The sequence below is a fragment of the Watersipora subatra genome, chromosome 1 (assembly GCF_963576615.1).
Source record: "Watersipora subatra chromosome 1, tzWatSuba1.1, whole genome shotgun sequence".
NCBI classification, from domain to species: Eukaryota; Metazoa; Bryozoa; class Gymnolaemata; order Cheilostomatida; family Watersiporidae; genus Watersipora; species Watersipora subatra.
In genome coordinates this window covers 43,205,583-43,222,739 of record NC_088708.1, presented here as the reverse complement: position 1 = coordinate 43,222,739, position 17,157 = coordinate 43,205,583, and the positions used below count along the sequence as shown (strand labels likewise).

At 35.9% G+C, this 17,157-nt stretch overlaps 1 protein-coding gene across 2 annotated transcripts; it reads left to right on the top strand.

Moving 5' to 3' along the window:
- Positions 1-1,716: 1,716 nt before the first annotated feature.
- Positions 1,717-17,144, top strand: LOC137408151 (uncharacterized). Of its 2 annotated transcripts, none has more exons than XM_068094556.1 (7): positions 1,717-1,905; positions 2,291-2,405; positions 10,248-10,437; positions 10,942-10,994; positions 14,501-14,585; positions 15,487-15,607; positions 16,549-17,144. In XM_068094556.1, the coding sequence occupies exons 2-7, from the start codon at positions 2,339-2,341 to the stop codon at positions 16,606-16,608; spliced, it is 576 nt and encodes a 191-aa protein (XP_067950657.1). In that variant the 5' UTR covers positions 1,717-1,905; positions 2,291-2,338; the 3' UTR covers positions 16,609-17,144. The 2 variants fall into 2 exon arrangements, with proteins under 2 accessions (XP_067950657.1, XP_067950648.1); XM_068094547.1 differs by having other exon boundaries at positions 1,717-1,917.
- The last annotated feature ends 13 nt before the right edge of the window (positions 17,145-17,157 follow it).

The window sequence follows — 17,157 nt, the reverse complement described above, 5'->3', positions numbered from 1 at the left end:
TGGCTAACTAGATATTCATTGTTACATTTTTTACATTTAAACCTTGTTTTCAAAAATTCATCTCCAGCAAAATTTGCATTGAATACCATATGTTAGAGCACATATTTATATAAGAATACGTTGTATTTCACTTAACTTGTTTTGAAGCCCCAAAACCTAATGATACCTATTTCAGATGAATACATACAGCATTACAACAAATGAGTTATTTAAAACAATTTAAAAGATCAAATTTACAAAAGTGTCTTATATGTACAAACTAAGTAAAGCAATAATTTGTAAAATGTTGCTTTTATTGTCACATTGCCTTTACATTAAAAACAGACCAATTGAAAAGCAGGCTTGGTGATACAGATAATAGACAGAGAGTAAGAAGTGGTTATAAAAAATTGTTTAGCTAGCACCCCGCTGGCACTCAAACACCAATACATGTATTATTTATACATGCATATTGAAGCAATAAAATAGAAATGATAACTCATGCCAATAATTCAGGGTGGTTTAGACAAAACAGCATTGCTTAAATATACTCACTATCATTGGTAATTTCACAAGAGCTTAGAAATTAAAAAACTACATATCATTAAAGATTTTCCATAAAAACACTGTTCATGGTTTTTAATCAGACTGAAAATAATACCATGAAGACCATAAAAAGCAAATAAGCTAATTATACAACAGAAACAGGGCATATTCTGACAGACAAGCCGTACGAACTTTTAAACTAAAAAAGCAAACAGCCGTACAGGTGCTTGTTTCTGTAAGACGTGGACACTTCCAACAGAGCTGTCATCAGCCACCTAAAAGTTCATTCTTTAATGCAATATTTTTAAAAGTTTGGAACCTCACTCTGAAAAATATAGCAAAGAGCATAAAGTGTTCTGCTATTTTACTGTTGTTTTTAAATTTTAAACCTACTGATTCAGTACAGCGGAATACCGAGATAACTGACACAAGTGCCAATTTTTAGTAGGGTCAAGAATCAGGAAACTGAGAGCTAAAGATAAGAGAAATTTTAATATACACGAGCTTTAACTTTTTTGTAAACTTATGACTGATTCTAATTAGAATCAATCTCATTACACCTGCGAAAAATAAAATATTTTTACACTCGCTTTTGTTTCGCAGTCACGTTCAAGCATCCCATCATGTGTGCGGTCTCACGCTAATTCTTATCGAACTTTTTGTCAACTATGATATCTGTATTCAATTTTTTCCTGCAAACTGTAATGATGGGGTTATAGACTTTCAAAATGATAAACGATGTTTCACCAATAATCAGCTTGCATAAGCAACAGTTAACTATAGATACTAGTTTGTGTAATCTTGCCAATCTAACGTGTGTGTTTTCACAAGGAAGATTTGAGAACAAAAGTATAAGCATTACAAACTGTAAAAAGCACGATTGCAGTTTTATTCTATCTTTGATCACTTTACAATTTTCCAATCGTCATGCTGTTGTGAAAAAGCGTGCAGCCATTATGAGCATCAACACGATTCAGACGAAAAAGGTGTTTATCCGTCGCTACGATGATGCATGGACTAGGCGCAAACTCGTAAAGAGAATTACCAACACGGATGCGTTTGGTCCACAGTCAACGTGATCTAACTAAGACTCAAAGGCTAACATGATATCTACGCTCAAACGCCTACTTTTACAGCTTTACTGTTCGGGTAATTTATGTAAAATTACAAAAGCGATCATTAAGACTAGCACATCCCATTCATAAAGGGTGGAGTTTCTCTTTATATAAGAGTCATCAGCGTTGATATAGAACCATTTCTTTGCGGGAAAATTGGTTGTAGAATTGAATAAACGCTAGATTGACATCTTATCTATCAAATCAACAATTGCAAGACTATCACCAAGCTGGATTAGGATTGACCGATTTCTACTCACATAAGGTTTATAGATAGGTAACAAGTTACAACATATCAGCTGATATATTCACGAGTAGACACAAATAGTAAACACACGTTACACTTAGCATTGTCGATTACAACATTGTCATTGTGGATGTACACTTAACATTGCTGTTACGCGTACATTGCTGATTGCTGTTGCAGATTTTACTTCATAACATACGGTATGTCGCATTTACTACAATGCTTACGTTTAGGGTTATTTCGATTACAAACAAGAAGTAACAAGTGATCAAATCTAGCCTTATTTATAGTGACGTTGTTTAATGTTTGTTTGTGGTAGGGCTTTCACTAACATATTGTCATTTAATTCTGCACTCACTAACAAGCCCAGACATTTTTAAAGATTTTTGCATCTGTTTTTTAGGGGAAGTGGCATATTCTATTGCTAATGTGACTCTCTAAACCAGAGCGGATGGCCAGGCTCTTATTATTGTGCACAGTCATTTACTTGTCTGTCAATTTTTTTGAATACCATACAGGTAAGCTAGAGTTAAACTATTTTACTTGCATAAAAGTTAGAAGAAATAATGTGACATAACAAAACAGTTGCATACATAGATGTTTTTTATCAGTTGGTATAGCTCTGTTTGTCTCGTGCCATTGTAATGTTCGTTAACTAGTTGTGATGGTAGGGTAAATGAATTGTTGTATTAAGATGTAAGCCAGCAGTTTAGAACTTATGCAAAAGGGATTAGAAATATATAGCAGACGACTTCACAGTCTTCCCGCCTTCATATAATCTAATGAACATTAGGCATTCCGGTAGGTTCTATAACATGTACGGGAATGTCTAAAAGTTGTGTGAACGTTCGACAAGATCGCACGTTTTTATAACTGCCTGGACTACTTGTAAATATGTGATTTCAGCTTTACAAGCTGTGTGTACTAGCCTTATTTCTAGGTTGGCAAGTCTGCTTTTATCAGCAGTAGGAGCCGATAATTCCAACTAATAACTAAAGCCTGGTTCATATTGGTCATCATTCGTGTTTAAAGGCAGTGTGGTATAAATAAATACATGTATGTTTAATTTGATCAGGCATTGCTGTACATGTCATATGCATTGCTGTGCATGTCATTCTGCATTGCTGTACATGTCATACGCATTGCTGTACATGTCATACACATTGCTGTACATGTCATACGCATTGCTGTACATGTCATACACATTGTTCTATATGTCATACGCATTGCTGTACATGTCATACGGTTGTTACTCGAGAATGATGATAAATGTAAACCAGGCTTGAGGTTTACTCTGAATAACTAACACCCATTATGAAAAAGATAGTCAGCCTCCTATTTGGGATTGGGGGAGGAGAGAGGAATTTTGCATGCCACAGTAGTCTGCTGCAGAGCTGGCCTACAAGAGTTTGTAGGAGTTTAAGAAGCTTGATTACCTTAGCTGACTCTGCCAATCAAGATAGATCGAGAGATAGATAGATCGAGAGATAGATAGATAGATGAGGTGAGGAGAAGATAGAGAAGTGAGGAGGTCTAGTGAAAGTGAAAGTTTGTGTGAGTTAAGATATAGTTGTTCTCTGCGTCGCCCTTGAAATCTTATCAATACAAAGTGCGCGCTTCATCCATATTTCCTGGACATAAATTTCTAGCATTCGCAAGGTAGTAGCAGATGTGCCTGGTGCACATCTTTGCTCAGTCAGTAACAAAAGATGTCCTCACTATCTCCTCTCGTTTGTTTAATCTCAACACGGTAAAACTACTTAAAAGTAGCTTGTAATATATCTCTACTATAATTTTTTGCAAAACTATATCCAGGCCGAATGTAATAGTTTTGTCTTTGCGTTTTTGACTGCTTTATGCCTGGCTAGTTTTGACTGGTTGAAAGTTACTTTTTATATTGCGAGTTTGGGTTTATGTCACAACAAGATTTTGCTCTCAATGTATGCGAGGCTATCACGGATGTCATAGTCAATTACCATAGTTTCATAGTCCATAGCCATAGTTCTGAAGTCATTACAAACCTAAAGCATCTCCCCCTGTAGCTATTAAGGCTTCAGTCTGCATTCATAGAATCTATAGAAGGAAATACATGGAATAAACCATCCTTGTTCAAGCCATGAATATTGTTTACAAATGAGAAGCAAGTGGATAGCCCTCATTGCATTCAACAAGGAAGTTTTGCTGATACAATGTAATGACAATCTTTTGCATACGATTGAAATAAACAGAATGGAAATGAGCTAAACTTGAGATTTGGCTAGACTCACTCCATACCCTGAAGTAAGAAAATCATGTTCGGCAAACTTTCACCTTTTCCTAAAATTCTATTTACTAATCTTGTTCAGGGACACAAACATGCTGAAGTTGAGTTGCTCTAGCGTACTTTAATGCTATTCTACAGCTAGTCTATGGGAATAGCTGATCATCATAGCTGGCCCCCATACTGGCTGGTCATCATAGCTGGCCCCCATACTGGCTGATCATCATAGCTGGCCCCCATACTGGCTGGTCATCATAGCTGGCCCCATACTGGCTGGTCATCATAGCTGGCCCCCATACTGGCTGATCATCATAGCTGGCCCCCATACTGGCTGGTCATCATAGCTGGCCCCCATACTGGCTGATCATCATAGCTGGCCCCCATACTGGCTGGTAATCATAGCTGACCCCCATACTGGCTGGTCATCATAGCTGGCCCCCATACTGGCTGATCATCATAGCTGGCCCCCATACTGGCTGGTAATCATAGCTGGCCCAATACTGGTTGGTCATCATAGCTGGCCCCCATACTGGCTGGTCATCATAGCTGGCCCCCATACTGGCTGATCATCATAGCTGGCCCCCATACTGGCTGATCATCATAGCTGGCCCCCATACTGGCTGATCATCATAGCTGGCCCCCCCCTCCCCCGTACTGGCTGATCATCATAGCTGGCCCCCATACTGACTGGTCATCGTAGAAGGCCTGACATGTGACAGTTTGGAGCAATCAGGTTAAACACTTACATTCACTGCATTTTCATGATTCCAAGAATGGTCTTTCATCCTCCATGCGTGGAAATGCGTAGAACTGAAGGTTTGACGTGTCGATGAAAATTTGTATTATAACGTGAGTTTTCTGAAGAATGGGTATTATGAAACATCTTTTGATTGATAGTAAAAGGGACCAACGTATATAAATGCTGTATTTAAAATCCCTATAGTAGTCATTCATATCAATTTACTGTAATTTATTTCACTGTAATAAATTAAAACCTCAATTAAGGTTGTAATTTAAAACAGAAGCCATAGAAATCTGATTACTGCCCTTATGAATGTTTAGAATCTCAAAAATAGACTTTAATGTTGTAAATCAGTAAATTAACACTGTATAAAATGTACTCGGTTAGTTAGCTCGTGATCCTACTTCGGTTTAGAAGCAGCAATAAACTAGAGTTTATGGAATTTAGTTACATATGATTTACGGAAACCTGCTTGCAATTTGTATTAATCATGACTTTCCATAGGTTAACAAAAGCCTAGATGTATCCAATAAATGTATTGACTTGGGTGCCATATACAATTTGTTAACGCATAGATTTGGCATCACTCATTTTGTACCACATAGTCTAACAAGCAATTTTGTATTTTATAAACTTTGTATATTTTTTTGCTTTTCTGTTCTTTATTTTTGTTTCATCGTCTAATTTGCTTTGACAGGTGATAATAAAGTTCATATATATTTATTCTAAAGTTATTTGTACCAGCTGAGGCGATGAAACACGTTCAGGTCCTCTTACTAAGCTATTTTACCAAACCAGTAGCCACCAGAGAGTAAACAATAGAGGGATGTAGTCTATCATTAAGTATTAATTAAATTAAGTTTTCACTGTTTACGACAGTCTAAGCAGTTGTTTCCAGTTATCTTATATAAACAATCCTTGGTCTGTTTATCTATTGCTCCAAAATGGCCCCTGTTAGCATACAAGATTGAGTGCGTTGCACAATTCGGACCTGCCAGGCCTGTCAAATGACTATTACCTATGTTGCCTCTCCCTCTGGCCACTGCAGCTAGCAGACCTCTCGGTGTACCGCTAATTAGGATAGATTGTATTTTGGTACATGCCAAATACCATTTAGCATGTACCAAATAATGCTGGAACTATTGTTAATGAGCTGTGTGATTGACATAGAGGTCTTCTTATAGCAAATGTTAAGGATTGCGGGTGGATAACCTTTAACTTGCTTTTTGTCGTTCTAATGTGGCCCTGTTATTGTATTCAGTTGTTCTGTCACTGTAACTTTGGTTATTGATCTTGATTGATTTATACTGACAAGGGTATACAGTCATTGATAAACTGTTTTATAAACATAAGAGCAAGAAGGCGAACCTTTTTTTCTCCATAGAGTGCATCAGGTGCTAGTCAACCACCTCACTTCAGGAGCATTCCAGATAATTCTTTTCATGCCAGTCAGGCTCCCCTTTGTGTGGGCAAGCGGCAATATATATTTTATATTCATGGTAGCAGAAGATATCTGCCTGCACATGGTGCAGCGGCAATGGCCAGGTGATAGATAGCTGTCTGATTCGAGCTTTGACTGTACCATCAGACCAGGGCTTCAACTGTACTGCTATACCTCCTGATAAATATTTTTGGTTCGAGCTTTGACTGCACCTTCAGACTAGGGCTTTTACTGTACTGCCATACCTCCTGATCGATATTTTTGTTTCGAGCTTTTACTGTACCTTTAGACCAGAGCATTCACCATACTGCCATGCATCTTGATCGATATATGTTTGATTTGAGCATTGACTGCACCATCAGAGTAGGGCTTTGACTGTTTTGCCATACCTTCTGATAGATAATTGTTTGACTTGAGCTTTTATTGTACCATCGGATCTGGCCTTTGACTGTATCGCCATACATATCTCAGTTTTAACTGGACTAATGCCATGGAATCCTGATTCCTTTTGTGAGAACATCTCTCAGCCGTAGCGTTCTTTCTTTACTGACCAACTTAGGCTAATATCACAAGTATGCAAATACAATAGTGATTTCGTTATGTATATTGTGGATTTGTTTAAGGATAAAAAATGGTGAAGACATATTTAGATAACTCGCTGATATATTTCTATGAAGGCTGTTGATTTGAGCTACGAGTGGAGTAACATAACAGTTTATTTAAGTTAATACAGGAAGTAGACCTACTTTGCCACCGTCCATGACCACAACTTGACCCATCCAAAAGATCGAGTAGGGTCAATCTTTTTAAACTGTGAAGTTTGGGTATTTGTCAGTTGTCAAGATCAATCTTATCTAATCCATGATGTTTCATTCTGTGTTTTACTGAACGTCGAAGCAATTATCTTAGTTTATCTCGATAACAACATATGTGACTCATCCTCATGTGTCTGCGAATTGTTAGCCATATTGATTTGCAATGTTACAGCTACTTTGGTATACAAGTGTACTGTACAGCTTGTACAGTACACTTGTACACATTTACTGTACAGGTTTACAAGTGTATTGATTGTTCAGGGCTAACTTTATTCCATTAGCAGTATTTTTGATAGGTTTGATCTTTCATGAGATACCGATCTAATTTCTGTCGATCGATTCAGCATATGGCTGTGTTTTCTCGATCTTCCAAAGTATTGACCATTTTTTGACCAAAATGGTGCCGATGACAATGGTTGACTGTCACTTAGACAATTTACATGTGTTATCCTGAACTGGCTCGTTTATGAATTTGTGTTACTGGTTTCAAAATCCTGTGTAAATTGTGCCCAAATTATTTGTATTTATTCCCCCACATATGATGAACATTGTTTTCTATTTCGTGGTACCATACAGTACATGTGTTACATGCACCTGTCATGTTTCAGTTTATATATTTTCTGTTACTAATGTACAACCCACAATTCACTATCCACAATGCTATTAGATTACCAACTTTTAAAACACTTTTGTTCAACTCACTCGATAGTTGCCGGTTTTCTGTCTTCTCATTTTTGTTTTGACATGTAATAAAAACATCATTTTGTTGATGACTATGAATGCCCATAAAAAGTTATACATACGATTATATATGTGCACCTAGTCAAGTGAGAATGTAATTTTGCTCATAATGCAAATCAGAAAACAAACAGTCCTCTTTTTGGGCTAATTATCCCAATGTATTAAAGTTATGCCTGTTTGACGATCAGGGCATTGCTAGAAAGTCTAACACAATTTTTCCATTGCGCGTATTATTTGGAGTTGTGCGCACATTGAGTTATCGTAAGACAAGTGTTTGGATGGACATTCAGATGTTGGGATTAATGTGAAGACATTGTTAAAAAAGATAATGATTTCCACATCAGATATCATAGCGACAGATTCGTAACTGCTAAAATCGAAATAGGAACGGCTGAAGTGTGGAAAATGTTCAAAATGTAATACCTTGGCTTTTTCTTGCTTATCATTCACAAGTGCTCTCTCCAACTTTCGCAACAATCAAACATTCAGTAAAAATTTGTGAGTAACAAAAATTGCTTTACTCTGTGATTTCCATCTTGTGGGTGATGCAAACTTTGTTTTCATGACAGGGTTAATCTACAGTGTATATCATGACAGGGTTAATCTACAGTGTATATCATGTGAAACTTACAAACCTTTCAGATTATGTTTGACTTGGTTGTCAATACATCAATCCGCTAGCAGCCACTAGACTTGAGACTGCTATTACAACTAGCCCACTGCGGTCACCCCGAATTGGGCTCATTTGTTGGAACAAATAAACAAAGCTAGCGATATACAGATACTAGCTATGACACGGCAGCCGTTTAAGGAAACATGAAATGTCTACACGGGACCATCTAGCTAGTACTAGTACTACTAGTGATATAATGTTCATTCATTCCCAGTTATACAGCTAGTTAGAGTAAGATAAGAGACATGCTGTGAGGGATTCTTCAAGATATGGATAGACTGACTGGCCAAGTATCCATCTAAGACGTCCGCGCTTGCACTTTCTTTCACGCCCCTCATTTCTATCTGGTGGCAACTGGATATGTGAATGACGAATAATGCTTCGATAGATGCCAGTTTCACCACTCATTCAATAATGTCCATTAGCAAACAGGAACTAATCCAAGCAACTGCCAATACATTTCCAGCATCGATTGTTTATATTGCATTTTATATTAATATACATGCAAAGGTGTGCTGAAGGAATTGAATGCGCTCTTCTCACAAACGACTCACTATTCATGCTTGTCTTACATGAGACAATCACGAGTGTTGTAAGCAATGATCCACTTATGAGAGCTCAAGAGCTATGTCCGTCCATTATTGTCATAGCATAATGCATAATGTCACACTTGCAGTCCTATCCCCTTCTATGCCACAACCTGTTCAATGAATGGGCAAACCGAATGATTATTATAATATCAGTTCAAACAATTGGTCCACAAGTTAAAAAATTTTTGGTAGAAGTGTGGCATGAGTTATGAAGCATGAAATTAGGAGTTATGCTCTTATATTTTGATAATTGAAAATTTGTCATGGTTTACTTAATTCCCTAAAGGCTGGTTCACACTCTATCTCTGCATCTCGGCGTTGTTTCCACAATACTTTGGTGATCGTCGATGATAACAATGTTCACACCATCACAAACCCCTCCGCGTTTGCTTCAACAAATACTCTGTGACAAGGTGTTCTCAGTTTTCTTTTTAAGTTTTCACGAAGAAACATCTTTGTTTTTGCCTGCTTGAATCAAATACTAGTCTTGCAGTAACTATTGTAAACAGAAATAAATAAATCACACTATCTGCGATCGCGAATTACTATCGCCAAAATCCCTCCCATTGAAAAGGCGGTCATCGATGCTCGGCGAAATATTGGGAAAGTTTGACAGCTGCAAAATTCCCGACGTATTCGCATTGCTTCGTCGATGCCATAGGTTTACGGTTCACATAATAGGGTATATAATAAATATGGAAATAAATAGATCACAGTATCAGCGAATTGCGATCTCTGAAATGGTTCACATTGTATACAGGCGGTCATTGATGCTCGGTGAAATATCGGGGAAGTTTGACATCTGCAAACTTTCCCAACGTATCTGCGTTGCTTCGTCGATGCTATTGCCATCCGTGTACGATTCACATAATCGACGATAAATGCCGAAAGGAAAACGCTGACATACGACGATATATAGTGTGAACCAGCCTTAAAATTAGGCATGAAACTATACAGTACGAATTCTAATAATCATTTGTTCTCAGTGTTTGTTGGGTTTTATCTTTCCATAAGACCATTTTCATTAACAATTAAACTCAGTACAATGTTTTCACTTGTGCTATGGTTCATCTATCATGTATGCTAATGGTATTCTAGCGGCTTGTATGAAAAAAGAAGCTCCGCAACCACAGACGACTACCGCTACTCTAGAAACGACAACCCTTAGAGTGGATGTATATGCATCAAACTGCTCATCAAATGATACATTCTATAGACGATGTCTAAATGGTGGCTACTGTGTAGTGGATATAAATGTTGTGGAGGGTTGGCGAATCTCCCGTTGCCAGTGAGTTTTACTACATTTATCTGTAGTAGCATTAGTTTTGATATTGTAGCATCACAGCTTGGTTAACAAAATAGACGTAAGTACTATAGATGCAACTACTTCAGACACAACTACTACAGATCCGACTGTTGCGGACACGACTCGAAGACACGTCTGCTACTGACACGTCTGCTGTACGACCCTACCACTTTCAAAATCTACTTTAACTTGTGTTTATGATTGGCTCCTGTATGAAATGCTAGATGTCTGACCTTCCAATTTTATTGTAAGTTTTAGCAAGCATCAACCACATAGCATTTTTGTAATTGTCATTGTCAAACTGTGGCCAGATTTTGATTCTGCGACAATAATTTTATTTTCTAAATATTCTTCCATAAAACTTCATACAATGACTATAGTATTGATATGGTGCTAGTATTTACTATAATTAAAAGTATTTACATAACATTTTAAATTGCCTTGGATTATCATATATCTATTTATTTATGCTATTATTTCTCCTAGGTGTGATAGTACGCACGAAGGAAGCCGGTGTCAAAATGTCATCCGAGTTGGCAGTAAGTACTAACATAAACTTTAAGAAACGTTACCATGCAGACTTTTGACTAATGTCTCAACTCTGTTTTGCTGATACAGTCAAACCTTTACATACAGTAAAACCTCTAAAAACAGTCAAACCTCTACATACAGTCAAACCTCTACATACAGTCAAACCTCTACATACAGTCAAACCTCTACATACAGTCAAACCTCTACATACAGTCAAACCTCTACATACAGTCAAACCTCTACATACAGTCAAACCTCTACATACAGTCAAACCTCTACATACAGTCAAACCTCTACATACAATCAAACCTCTACATACAGTCAAACCTCTACATACAGTCAAATTTCTAGTCAAATTAATTCATTTTTAAACTTACTTTGTGTTGTTAAAATTTTGGTGTGTTGAAGGAAATATTCCTTTAAAAGTACATTGTAAACTGTCCGGTTGTTGCACAGCCCAAAAGCCTATGGTAACTCGTTAATAGATAGCCTACTTCAGGCACGTGTAAACACTTCCAGGCAGTTTATTCATTAATTATATAATTATAAATTATATTAAACTATGTAAAAAAACTAAACATGAAAACTAAGTTAATAATCAGCAAAAAGGTTTTTATTGTTACTTTGCCTCAGAGCCACCCGAGCAAAAGTGTAGCCTCACAAATACATAGGTTTGGAAGTAGGGGTGGTAGTTGAGAAACGAAGCTTAGCTTTTAATTTGACTAGGTCAAGTTTAAATTAATTTAGCTCATGTATTTTTCACTGTTTTTATGTTTTCACATTTTATGGTCAATTTTCAACACCTCTTCACTTTCTCTTACAAAGCTGAAATGTTTCAAAAAGCTCCGAACATTGTATCTTGGAAGTTACTTCAAGTGTAGAATTGAATATTTGCTCAATTTTCACATCGCTTGTTGGAAAATTAATGTGTGTATAGGTGATGGTGAGTAAAGGTATGATTGCATATGCTGACTTGCTGACCAGCACTGAGACTGAGGTATTTAGCTGAAGTTTAATAATAACAATAGTAACTATATTAAGGTTAGAATTTATAAGCTTTATGTAAAACTTCAAGTTGGTATGACAGCGCCTTCAACATTTCACCTAACTCGATTTTTTTCGTCATAGCATAACTAACTTTTGCATTTTCCTTGGTTTTACCAAAAAGATAAAAAACATCCAAACCATAGTTCATATGGCCTAAATTTCCTAAAGTTGGTATATTGAAGTAACAATAAGACCTCTTATTGTTGTTATTCCATTATTATTAGTTCACTTTGTTTACATAAAATTAGGTTTTTACATTATTATATCTTTCAGCAATGTAAAATATGGTTGCATAATGCGCAAGCTGCAACAGTAAACACTTGCAAGTTTAGGCCATTTGAAACTATGGTTGGGGTGTTTTCATCTTTTTGGTAAAACCGATGAAAATGCAAAAGTTTGTGAGTTTTCCCATGACAAAAAATTCAGTTAGGTGAAATGTTGAAGGCGCTGTCATACCAACTTGAAGTTTTACATAAATTCTAACCTTAATATAGTTACTATTGTTATTATTAAACTTCAGCTAAATACCTCAGTCTCAGTACTGGTCAGCAAGTCAGCGTATGCAATCATACCTTTACTCGCCATCACCTATACACACATTAATTTTCCAACCAGCGATTTGAAAATTGAGCAAATACTTAATTGAATTGAAATGATTTGAACTTCAATTAAAGTAATTTCCCATATACAATGTTCAGAATTTCCCGAAACATTCCAGATGCGTAAGAGAAAGTGAAGATCATCATTGGTATTTATTTTCTTACTCTTCTTCTTTAATGAATATTTGTTGTCATTTTTATGGCATATTTTGGTGCATTTGATAAATTGATTGGTTGATTGATTGATAAATTTGTTGGTTTAAACAATTTCTATCTACGACACAACGCTATCTATGCCATTAAACATAGAAGCAAGTTTTAAATTCTTTGATCCTGGTCAGTAAAACATAAAATAAAGTTGCCATTTTTCTTATTAAATATTAATAATATTGTTAGATCTTAAAACTTCCCATTATTTGTCTATTGTGGTTACAGGTGCCAAAGGTGTGCATAGTTGCACTAGCTCTAGTGTAAATACTGTCAGTAGACGCAGTTTTGAAAGCATGACAGTTGTCAGTAGGAATGGAGTACGTAGTTGTCACATCAGCTCTCATCTACATGAGTAGTATTACTTGTGTATGTAAAATTACTGGTGATTACAATAGTAGTTGTAAGGTATAGCACCTCTATTGTTTCTGATTGTGATTGTAGCCAGGGGCAGAGGTTTGTCTTTACTTTTCATAGTATTAGTATTTGGTATGCTACTAACATTCAGTAGGAGTTCCAATTATTCACTATGCATGTAGTACAGGTATTAGTATTTGGTATGCTACTAACATTCAGTAGTAGTTCCAATTATTCATTATACATGTAGTACAGGTATTAGTATTGGGTGTGCTACTAACATTCAGTAGGAGTTTCAATTATTCATTATACATGTAGTACAGGTATTAGTATTTGGTATGCTACTAACATTCAGTAGTAGTTCCAATTATCCATTATACATGTAGTACAGGTATTAGTATTTGGTATGCTACTAACATTCAGTAGTGGTTCCAATTATTCACTATAAATGTAGTACAGGTATTAGTATTTGGTATGCTACTAACATTCAGTAGTAGTTCCAATTACTCACTATACATGTAGTACTGGTATTAGTATTTGGTATAGTACAAGTACTGGATATACAACTAGCATTTGATATAGAATTAGTATTTGGTATAGTATTAGTACTAGATATAGTGCAAATATTTAATATACCATTAGTATTTGATATAGTGCTGGTATCTGGTATACAAGTGTTTGGTATAGTACTATTATGCAATACAACGCCACTGAGCATGGCATGCGTTCTGATTTACCTGTTGTTGAGAGTGTGTTGCAGTGTTTTTACACATTTTCCCTTCCTTTCTGACCACCGAGGTTATTTCTTAGTTTTTTCTCTTGTTGTGCATTATCCACGAAGTTTGTCGTAGTATTATCTTTTTGTCTATAAAGATTGCATTCTAAGAATGTCAAATATTGACTTGCAGTTGCATTAATCTGCACAATTTGTTGCCACCGTAGGCCTTTAGAGTGCATTAAAATTATAGACGTAAGCATTGACTAATATAAATGTCATCTGTTAGGTGTTCAATCAATCGGTTACCATACTAAACTTTTAAAGCTTTATCTTTCGCTGCCTCTCCCTCTGAAGCCAACGTTTAGGCTCGGCAGCATGATAGGACAATTTTTAGTTGAGGGTTATTTATGAATTCGCTAATTATTTTTATTACAGTGCTTCTCAGTGAACGTGAGTCAGAGTTTGCCGCAGTTTTCGGGGCTGTTTTGGCAGCTCTAGCGGTCATTGGTGGCCTTGCCGCCATCTTCAAGTATGTAAAGCCGCTTGATTTTATTCGCTTAATTTAATGCTTGATCTTTATTTACAGCTAGAACAGGATCTGTGTACGCAGTAGTCGGAGTGGCCATGCTAGTCTTTATAGTCATTGTAGTTGCTATAGCAATCATTGTTCAGTAAGTATTAGCAGCTGTCTGCTTTCTCTCTCTTTTCATACGCTTACTTCTACCTTTTTTCACCCGACGCAATGCTTTCTGCCGTTTTAATCAAAAAGGTTGGCATAGAGCTAGCAGACTAATGTACTGTTTGATATACAGTGCACCAACAGGATACAATTTTGATCCATTCCAGGGTTGACATCGTATGATAAAAAATTCGTATGTAGGGGTATAGAAATCATAGTAATTATATAATGCAAACATTCCCTGGTAAAAATCGTCAAAGTTTTATATAAGCGCTGTACATGTTAAAAGCTAGTAACAAAATAGTATGTTAACCTTAGTAACTATAGTTACCTACAGTAACTTGTATTGTATTTAGTGTATTTAGTGGTTATGACATGCAATAAAATTTAATACTATAATGTACTGTAGGGAGTTCTTGCTTTCAAGACCGGCGTGCGTTTAACATAAACCTTGAATTCACCTCAATCAAGTTTAACCTACTGAACACGCACTTAAGGCTAAGCTTTAGTATGTATTTTCAACTATTTTACTGAATTAGTGTATTAAAACTAGCTAAAATTGTCAGGAGTCATATTCCCACAAGCTTGAAAAAAACTTGGAAAGAAAATTACTGGTTTGTTGAGATATTACTTAACATGCATCCGGTAAGCCATTGGGAGCAATTTTATGACAATCTGGCATGATTTTAGCCATCACCCAGCGTCACCCAATTTTTCACGCATCACGCGTTTTACTAAACCCAACTTAGCAAAGATTTCAAGCCTGCTCCCAACACCTGTGATGGAGAAATGCTAGCGATGCATTACAGTGGATGTGCCTAATAACTTCTTAATTTTGTAACATAAAATGATACAGTTTCATCTGCATAACCTTATTGGTTTTATTGTCTTAGCATAAGACACAAAAGATCTACAGAACGTCGCCAAGATAGCACAAGCTCTTCTGGGTCACGGAATGGTGTGTCACACGCTCAGCCAGCTGCTCAGCTACTATTGAATAGCGCTACGCCTCAGGTACTCTCATTGTATATCGTGTTGTTGAAGTCTCTTTAATATATACTAAATGGAATTGTAAGAAAAGATGAAATTACTAGCATTGCATAATGGAAAAAGTGCTGCGTAGGTAATCACCACATGCGAGTTCCGCATCTTGTAGGATATGAAGCATCTCATAGTCATGTTAAGGCAAACTTAATGTTACAGTATTGAGGTGGGCAAGAGTTCAAGTGAGTTTATGTACCAAGTAAAAGTGCAACATATTTTTTAAAGGCGATTTGAATTCCTACATAACTTCTGCTTTGGAACTAAGTCATGCTTTTCTCCGATCAGCAAGTAGCCAAGTAACTGGATCCGTCAATATTTTCCTAAATAATTCTGCAGCTTCCGATTTTTCCTACTTATCCACCATTTCTTGTAGTATCAAAGCAAATATACTTAGTTTATATCATTTAGATATAAATAATTAATTCCGATATTAAATTAACGGTATTTGTATTCACATGTGAGAAATGTAACTGATAAATCCAGTCAAGAGCTGCATATGTGTCATATATCCCATTTAGAGGGATGGTAATGGCTGCAGTTGATTACGGGCTAACATTTCTATTAACTAACATTAAGAAATTTAATTAAGTTATTCAAATAAATTACTTTAATACAAACAAGTACATACCTATATATTATATATATTTTCTGTAATATGATAAACACTCAACTATTCAATACAAAATATCTGGGAGGTTAATTTTAGTCGATCAGTGTGTAAGTAAGTGTGTAGGTAAGTGCAATTGAATTGGGGCATCTCTACGAGTTATGTACAGGGTCAATTCACGATCCATTCACAAGCTATATATATATATTTGCATACTGAGCATTCTCTGAACCAAAGCATGTTATGTTACACTTTTACGTTTTCTTTGAGTTTAAAACCTTTATGTTGTATCTACATTTTACAGACGACAGAAACTGAGCCGCCTGGAAAGGAATTTGTCATGGAGGTGGAAGGCTCTGTTTAAACCCATGAAATTATTGTCACATTCTAGGCACTATCTTTGGGAAAAATTTACACAGAATATCTCTTACATGGTTTGATAGCCAATGGAATACAGTACCTTTTCCATTATATGTAATTATGAGCATCAAGTAGTGGCCAGGGGCCATTTAGCAAAACAGATGTGTCAATATCAGGTGTATTTTCTGGTTGTGTCTACCATCTCAGTATAAATTCATTTTGCCTTTCTGTATATTTTTGATTTGCTATCTAAATGTTTCTATTGTTGATATTTGGTATAAAAGGTGTATCACAATATAATCAGTTTTTAATATTGTGCTTCCATATTTCTGGTCATTCTATATTATATTTTCTACCAGTTATTTTTATTTGTGTGCTGTAGACTTTTTTTCTATTTTAGTTTTATTCGCAGAGAAGATTGCTGCTTTTTAGATTTTACATGAGTTCTAGTTTATGGCTAAGAAAATAGATACTACATATAATTGTAATTATTTAATCTTTGTAAATTTTAATCAACTAAAGTCAATGAATAAATTTATATTTAATATCATAA

Bases quoted from the DNA above. Each gene is read 5' to 3' on its own strand.
- LOC137408151 (XM_068094556.1), top strand. From the start codon at position 2,339: ATGGCCAGGCTCTTATTATTGTGCACAGTCATTTACTTGTCTGTCAAT. The intron at 10,438-10,941 runs GTGAGTTTTACT...TATTTCTCCTAG, and splicing joins TGGCGAATCTCCCGTTGCCA to GTGTGATAGTACGCACGAAG. The intron at 14,586-15,486 runs GTAAGTATTAGC...TTATTGTCTTAG, and splicing joins GCTATAGCAATCATTGTTCA to CATAAGACACAAAAGATCTA.